The sequence below is a fragment of the Mastacembelus armatus genome, chromosome 14, assembly GCF_900324485.2.
Source record: "Mastacembelus armatus chromosome 14, fMasArm1.2, whole genome shotgun sequence".
Taxonomy (NCBI): domain Eukaryota; kingdom Metazoa; phylum Chordata; class Actinopteri; order Synbranchiformes; family Mastacembelidae; genus Mastacembelus; species Mastacembelus armatus.
The window spans coordinates 12,819,572-12,827,855 of NC_046646.1; the positions used below are offsets into that span (position 1 = coordinate 12,819,572).

At 41.3% G+C, this 8,284-nt stretch overlaps 1 protein-coding gene across 1 annotated transcript; it reads right to left on the reverse strand.

Annotated features, from left to right (window-relative positions):
* Window positions 1-234: 234 nt before the first annotated feature.
* On the reverse strand, window positions 235-3,026 carry LOC113143079 (F-box only protein 39). The gene is made up of 6 exons (XM_026328539.1): window positions 2,557-3,026; window positions 2,276-2,447; window positions 1,787-2,095; window positions 1,411-1,635; window positions 448-624; window positions 235-357 (listed from the first exon to the last, which is right to left on the reverse strand). Exons 1-6 carry the CDS (start codon window positions 3,024-3,026, stop codon window positions 235-237), a joined length of 1,476 nt encoding a protein of 491 aa, XP_026184324.1.
* Window positions 3,027-8,284: the final 5,258 nt, after the last annotated feature.

Here is an 8,284-nt window from a genome sequence, read left to right on the forward strand (position 1 = left end):
CAATCACCCTTTATAATGAAACTAGGTCAGTGTATCTAACCAAACCCCCAGTCCCTGAAAACACACAGAGGCAGAGAACCAATCAGTGCACAAATGCCAAATTAAAATGCCCAGTTGTTCATTTGGTTAACAAATTAATAAAACACACTAATTTCATGCATCATTTATTTTATTTAACTTGTGCGTGTATATATCACCAGCTCATCTATGACTACTTTTGCATGTATTCAGTAATCATACAAAGGTGTAGACTATAGCTGAAAAATCCAGTTCAGGAGGGAGATGCAGGTAGGAAGACAGTATGTCCTCCAGCTGGTCTTCCTGCTCTCCGTTTTCACTTACTGAATAGATTCTCACCTGAAAAATATAATGACGAACATGAACATTATCAAGTGTGTGTCCATCACAGCGTTTGTGCACATTCAGACAGTTCTGAACTGTCCTCACTCTGATTTTGTTGAGTAAGACCCTTTGTGTCAGCCGGATGTGCAGCAGCCTCCCCACAGTCCAGGTTTCCAAGAAAGCCCAGACCCTCAGCTGCTTCAGACACTCGCACACACTGACCAGCTCCAGCAGCTCCTCATCCAGTGATTCGCTGCAGTTGCTCAGGTCCAGGGTCAAATTCTAGAAACAGAAACAATAAATATTATCCACAACACATTTCACATCAATGTATTATTTGGATTGAATTAAATGAAGAATGAACTCATCTGCCATAAATCCTAATTAAATAGAACTATAGTGAAATGTACATGTTCATAAAACACGTTACTTCATTAGATCTCCATCAGTACAGATAACAAAACACCAGCCAATCTGATATGATATTAACACGTAAGAAACATGTAAACATTTGGCCTAGAGATCCATAACTGTGGAACTGCCTTTACACACACATAACTGCCTTTTGTAGCTGGTTCATCTTTTTAATTAGTCCTAACCAGAGATGTCTGTAGAATACTGAAAAGTGTTTGCCAAGCCAGTGTCCAGTAGATAGTGGAAACCAGATACATGAGGATTCATAGTCTGGGAGCCGTGGATATTGGACTCAAATTTCAAACTTCAACTTGGTAGTGGCACTAGGGGAAAAGTCAAGGGTCACATGAGCCACTGTTCCAAATTTTGTAGTAATCCATTTTATAGCCTGCACCAAAAGAGGTGGACCGAACAATGTTGTCACTGGTAGAGATCTAAAAACCAGATTACTCTCTCCACCTGCATGTAAAGATGTGGCTATTCATGCCTATCCACATTTTGTTTTGAATAGTTGAATGAAAAAAATACTTTAAACCTTTATTTCTAAATCGTAGCAAACCACACAAACGACCATATTTCACATGTTCCTGGCTGAACATTCAGTTTGACACTGTTCCTCCGCACTTTGTATTTTCTATTGCTTGGCTCACAGACCTGCAGGCTGTGTCTGTACTGAGGCAGCATATTATGCAGGAGGGGTGTGGCGCTCCATTCTTCCTCTGGGGAGTAGAAGGCTGTCATGCTGTATTCCTTCAGGGGAATCTCAGGCAGCAGTAACCTCGCAAGTCGGTCAGTGTTGATGACTTGGTCTACTTTAAGTTTGACTTTGAGGTCCAGGCAGCTTGATGACAAAGCTGCCCATGAGTCACCACACACCAGCTTGGCAGAGAGGATGAAGCACAGAGAGAAATGAACAGCGGAAACCTGAGGGAGGTTCACCAGTGGAATTTCTTTCTACATGCAATTTTGAGAATATGCGCACATCCAGAACTTTTAGATCAATCCCAAATCCTATTTTGTTCCTATTTACCTGACTGTGTGGCTCATTCAAAGTGCAGTACAGTGAAAATGTTTGCAGGGGCCTCCCATCTGCACTGTGGCTTTGCCTCCATCTTTGCTGTCTGTCCTGGAGAGCCATTAGCAGCTCATCTGATAGATAAGAGTAACTCAGGCTCAGGTTGGTGAGGCCTTGCATGTGATGCAGGATGCAGGGCAGGCTGGAGTTGAGATGCACAGGCACAGCACCAGAAAAGAAACCCTCCAGGCTCAAAGAGGAGATATAGCAATGAGAGTAGACTCTCATCTGAGAGTGTGACAGGGCAGAAAGCAGCTCCAGACCCTAAAGGGTTAATTAAAGGATGTGGAATCAGAGAAAAGTCACAGCTAGCGTTTAAAATTCATTCATTCATGTACTAAAACTTCTGGTCTGAATCCTTGTCTGGTGAGCTTCAACTTAACACGCCTGGCAGTGCCATATCTGCTGGAGGACTATCTTTGAAGTGGTGTTCATGGTTTTCACCTGATGTAGGCAGTTTCGCATCCCGTTCAGGCAAACAGAGGTGAGCTTTGAGGCTCCTCTGTGGAGTAAGTGAATCAGGCATTTTATCAGAGATTTCCTGAGCCCTGACGTCCAGGCAGTCCGATCCAACTCCAGCTTTACAAGAGACAGTGATCGCAGTGGGGCCCTTACTCTGCGAAGACAAAATAATGTGGAGACTGAGTAAACCACCACAGTACAAGGGGGGATTTACTGAGGCACTGAACTGTGTAAAATAACTTTGGGTTTAAGTGGGCCTTCACCTGATAAGCTCAGCAAGCAGCCCACTGATGGTTTGTTCTAGTCGTTGGGCTGCCAAGGGCCTGCGTGGAGGACACACACGCACCTCCAGCCTCTCCAGGTAGACTCCCAGGTTCTGAGCATAGCCCATGGCACAGGAATATTCAGACTGCCTGAATTTAGACAACTGGCCGCTAAAGTGGAAGAAGTGGTATCGCCAGAGAGAGGGAGAGCGCATGACGTTGTGCCAGTGATGACAAACAAGGGCTGCACTCCTGCGATCATGGTCAAGAAGAAACCTGAACACATGCTGCAAGCATACGTCAGGAAGTGACCCCCAACCACTAAGACTCTCTGAGCCACTCTCGCAGCATTCATCACTGAGATCAGAGTCGCCTTCACTCATCTCATCCTCACTGTCCTCTGCATCTAAAGCAAGACCTTCCTCCTGAGTGCTGTCTGCTCTGTGCATTGGGACAACCGCCTCATCCATTTTTGGTTTAAGTAATCCCACTGCTGCAGAATTTACCTAAAGACAGCATGGTTAAATGTTGGATTTCAGGAGGGATTTACATTGATTGTGGCAGCTTACATTATCACTGTGGCCACAGCTTTCTGGATTAGCGGTTAATCTTTCTTTAGATATAAAGTCACATAAATGTGAACACTGAAAAAGAGAGATTACCTGAAGCCACAAGGAGCCTGACAATGAAGTAGACAGTGTCAAAGAACCAGTCTTAGAATGTTCTGTTGTGACGTCACACTGACTCAGTTCCGTAAGAAACAATGGAGGACCGGCTGTTAGAGCTTCATGGTCACATTAAAAAGAAACTACTCCCCATCTTTTCAGAAAACATAGTACTGTAAAGACTTTTGGGGATGAGTTGGGATATTTGATACGACAATGTAACCCTCACAATGTTAGCTCCAACCCTTTGGGATATATGGTAACTAGTGGATTAATGGGTAAGACTGATGGTAGCATAGTTGTTTTCTTAATTTGTGATATTGTATGTTCCAGTTTTCCCAACTTATGTGTTTTTTCCAATAAAAGTTTTCTGTTTTGTATTTGCTTCTTGTTTTCTATTATAAATAAATGTAGTCTTAGAAACTAGTACTTTCTGCAATACAATCAACCTTACAGTACTGCTCAATGTTAAATATACAAGCAATGGAAAATGTGATAATCATAAAGGAGATCTGTGTGGTCACTGAAAGTCCCACATATTTTTAGTAATTTTGGTGTCATATTAAGCTTTGTGAGAGATGTTTGCATTGGCTAATAGGCCAACACCTTATGATATAGCGAAAACAATCGTAAAGCACTTTCAGTGAAATGGATATAAAGCATCATTATTGTCAGTACAGAAACAAAACATGAAATGAGGAATGAACATGGCTAAACTTAGGTGTAAACAGGCAGGTGTTTACTAGCAGAAGCAAATATTTCACATATTTTTTTATGTAAAGTATTTCCTGAGAGCATTAATATAGTGAGTAGACAGTAAGTTTAAAAAAAAGTTTTTTCTCTGATGACTCCATTTATTTCTTCAAATTCCTCTGTCCATCAAACAGCAGACACTTAGCCTGTGCAGAGAGAAAGAAATCAGTCAGAGGCTCTCTATCAGAGTGCCATATGCTGTGGTGTGTTTAGTGGACACTGTGAGCTTGTATGTCTCTATTTATGTCTGCGTGGGTTTGTTGTTCTAAACCTCATGCCAGCGCAGTGTGTCAGGGGTCATGCCCAGATGGCAGTGTGGACAGGTGTGTGTCTGATCAGGCTCCTCCTGGTTTCTTTGACCCCAGCAGGGCCCTTCACTGCCCCACAGAGGGCGACACGTGGAGTGGGAGGACCAAGCCACACCAAAGTGAGGTCGAGGGTCCGTCTGGTAGCTCACTTTCTGGCCACTAGAGGGCTCTGTTGCCAAAGAATCTGAGTCTTCCTGCAACATGACATGACATGACAGGACAGATACTTTATTCATCCCCATTGGAGAAATTCAATATAAATGCAGTAATATGGAGTTAAAGTTATATTACCTTAAAGGGAAGACCTGTTCTAAATAAAATCATATTTTCCATCTTGGTTTTATGATGTGACACTGATTGTAGATGTTTCTGAATGAATGAACCCTGCTGATTTTACTGGGTTATTCTGACCTTATAACAACTTTGCTTATTCTCAGAGAAAACTCAACTATACTGAATATACTATTGAAATAATATGAACCTAAAACTTACTATAATTCAGACTCAGTGGCAACCTTGCAATCTTGTAAAGTAAAGTATCTATAAAATGCTTTATGTTGTACACATTTATAGTATTTGTTCAATTGTATTCTAATCCTTGAGCCTTACTCTATATTTTTGGATTTATTCTGTATAAAGATTTTTTTTTTCTCAAAACCATTAACTGCAGCTCATGAGACTATTAAGTTTATGACTGTGTAAAATTACTATGATTTGACTAATTTAATGTTTTGGTCTTATTCCTGTGAAAATACCAGCACCAATACAATATTATTACAGTACTATTTCTTCTGATTTTATTAAGACCATAAAAATTGTATGAATTCCTTGTGAGTTCAGATGTGCTTATAAATATACCGGTGCAATTTTTTTTGGTTTGTTTTTCATAAGATGATATCAATTCAATTTGCGTTTGTGAAAATTAGTTGTCACAGCTATTATGTGAAACAGGTTTTCCATTGCAGGATTGTCTTAGTGAGACAATGTGTGTAGTCAGAGATGTTGAAACCTGTTTAAGAGCTTCAGGTTGATGCTCTGCATCAAGAGACCTCAGGCAATACCAGCAGGGTTTTGACGTCTGATCTGTGAAGACACAAACTGTCAAAAACACTACAAACAGCCCTGTATGCTTATACATGCATGTAAAATTGTGGCGAGACTAAATACTGAATATTTTTTTAAACTACTATCAGTCAGCTGTGTGTGACTGTGTGAGTGTGTGAGTGAGAGAGAGAGACTTACTTTGTGTGTTACAGGGATGAGATGACACTGAAGTGGGGGTCACTTCTGTTGGCATGGGGGACAATGGGAGGCAGTCAGCTTTGTCCTGTGTGTTTGCTGGTATCAGAGTCTGCTTTGGTAAGGTCTCTGTGTCACCGATACTTAGATCCTTCCCCACCTTTGTCAATCACATCAACCAAGAGGGAAACAACATAATCTTAAGCAAAAAAATAATACTCATTTATGCAGATTACTTCCTTCAAGTTAAAATTAATCATACTGATGTAGACTTTATAAAATGAATGCTGATGTAGAGTTGGTGTGTTTACTTTCTTTCCTGTCAAATCTGACCTGACTGGATTCTACATCAGAGTCAGCCTGGTCTTCCTCCTCTGGCTCCTGTAGGTTTTGGGATGTATTGCCCTCCTCACTGCAGGTCTGGCTTAGTGTGTCAGCCTTGGTAGAAGTTGTCCCACTGAAGTTTTGAGAAAGCAGCAGCAGAATTATAAAACATGTCTTCCTAACCGCCTGACTAGAAGGTTATCAGCCAATCAATCTTTCAGCTGACTGCACAGGCTCAGCCTCTACTCAAGGCAGCCACCCGATTAAGGTGAGACATTTGCACCTTGACTCTTACCTTTCAGTGCTCCTTTCTTGTTCCTCCCTCTCTTCCTCCATGCCTTCTCGTATGTCTCCCTCCCAGGGTGCCTGATGTCTTATTTCCTCTTAATTCCTCAGTGTTTTTAGTTTTCCTTCTCTTCCTCTGCCCCTGTATGCCATCCCACTGTCTGCCTCTCTGCTCTCTCCCCTCCCTCGATGTGTGTGAAACGGAAACTCCAGGCATTTAATATTTGATGCGTCTGAATAGCTCACAAGCAGGTATCTGTAAAGAGTGATAAGGTGAGGGCTCTTATGTCTCTGTGCTGGAGTCTGTTGACATAAACAAGCTTATTATGAAAACAATATAAATTGGAATATAATTATAATTCATAAGCATACACTGCTCCCACACCACCACTAACTTTGGAATATAACTTTTAAAGTTTTTTGTTTTGTTCATGTTTCAGTCATCTTAGAGTTTGAGACTGAAGTCAGTCAAAACAAGAATATGATGTTGGCCTGTCTACTACATGGGTCGTAGTAAATTGTAATGGAGAATGTTATTCATTTATTGACCAAACAATAATTAGATTCATTGAGAAAGTAATCATCAGGTTGTTTTAGTAATATTAAACTTTTGCAGCGATTAGACTAAATGTAGTGCAGCACATTTCATAGTTCTATAGATACAGGTAGCTGAGAACTCTAATAACATAAATTTGTCTAAACTTTGTGACCTGTAGCCCAGTGTGTGTGTGTGTGAGGGTGTGTGTGTGTGTGTGTGTGTGTGTGTGTCATTCTGTATGCTGTGTTCATTCAGCGCTGCCATTTTGAGCACAGAGCGGCACCATGACTGCACTGTAAATGATTCATTTCACCAGCAGATGGAGGAAAAGCATTTCAAGTGTGGCTTTTAAACAGCAGGTTGGCAAACAGGCCAAATTTGCACCACTGGCACAGGGAAATTCCAGCTTATTATCTTTTGTCCATTTTATCCTCATTGCATTTCATTTGGTGTCACCAAGTTCCAGAGCATCCCTGCAAGAAATGCTCTGTATTTAATGTATCTTTTTTAAACTCAAAATATCACACAAATGTGATGATGTGATATGCAGCATGCGTCAGTGAATGCCATTTTCAGTCAGGCTAATCAACTAAATCATGTGACTTGGGTTTTAATTTCAGTGTCATTTTGAAGAGCTGCGGAATGTGTGTGTGTGTGTGTGTGTGTGTGTTTATGCGTGTGCGTGCATGCTTGTGTGTGTCTTAAGAGTGTGCGTGTTGTATGCCGGCACACACTGATGCGTGCTTGTGTCTGTATGTGCCATCCTGTAAGTGCATGGCAGGTAAGGAGTAATTTGAGTGTTTTTCCTGTATATGTGTGTTTTTTTTTGTGGGAGGAGGGAGATAGGAACATAAGTGGCGATGACTCACCAGTCTTTTGTGACAGTGGTGCAGAGAGAGTGCTTTTCACCCATTTCTCTCCCTTGGGGCTTGCATACAAAACAAGAAACGGAGAAAGGATGAAGAAGGAGAAAGAGAAGAAGACTGGGTGTTAGGGAGCATTAGGGAGGTAGTGGGGGGGGGGGGGGGCATGGATAATTGGAGGGAATAACGGAGAAGATGAGGAAGGAGGCTAGAGAGCGGGATGAAGAAAGAGGAAGAAGAGATGAAAGGAGGAAGCAAAAAGACAGGGGTCATAAACAAAGAGATCATAAATGAAGGATGTGGTTTCAAGTGAGAGGCCTTCCCAGCACTGCCTCTGTTGTCCTAATGGCCAGTGAAACCATGGCTGATGAGGCATATTATGTGACTAAGATCATGTTCAACCATGGTAGTTCAACATACAACAATAATAAACATGGGGAAGAGAGAGGCACAAATAACGTGGTTGGTTTAATGACGTTCAAACTGAAAGGCAGTATGAGTTCAGTAGCTGCAACACATTGGAAAGTACAAATATCTTGACACCTTGAGCATTGACAGTGATATCTAAAGATTATCTGATAATCACATACAGCCTCACCTTCATTCATATGGTGGATCCAAGGCATGCATTTTGCTGTGCATGCTTCAAATTGACGTCTTCTTAAGGATTTTTACTACTAACGTAGGGTGGAAGGGTTTTTTTTAATTTTTTTTATATGTAATAAAATATTTTATTTTTTAATATGCTATAAG

What these genes read in the sequence shown, in the direction of transcription:
- LOC113143079 (XM_026328539.1), bottom strand. Translation starts at nt 3,026, where the DNA reads ATGGATGAGGCGGTTGTCCCAATGCACAGAGCAGACAGCACTCAGGAG. An exon ending in CTGCTTGCTGAGCTTATCAG is followed by an intron (nt 2,448 to 2,556) that starts GTGAAGGCCCAC and finishes TTGTCTTCGCAG; the next exon opens with AGTAAGGGCCCCACTGCGAT. An exon ending in TCTTACTCAACAAAATCAGA is followed by an intron (nt 358 to 447) that starts GTGAGGACAGTT and finishes TATATTTTTCAG; the next exon opens with GTGAGAATCTATTCAGTAAG.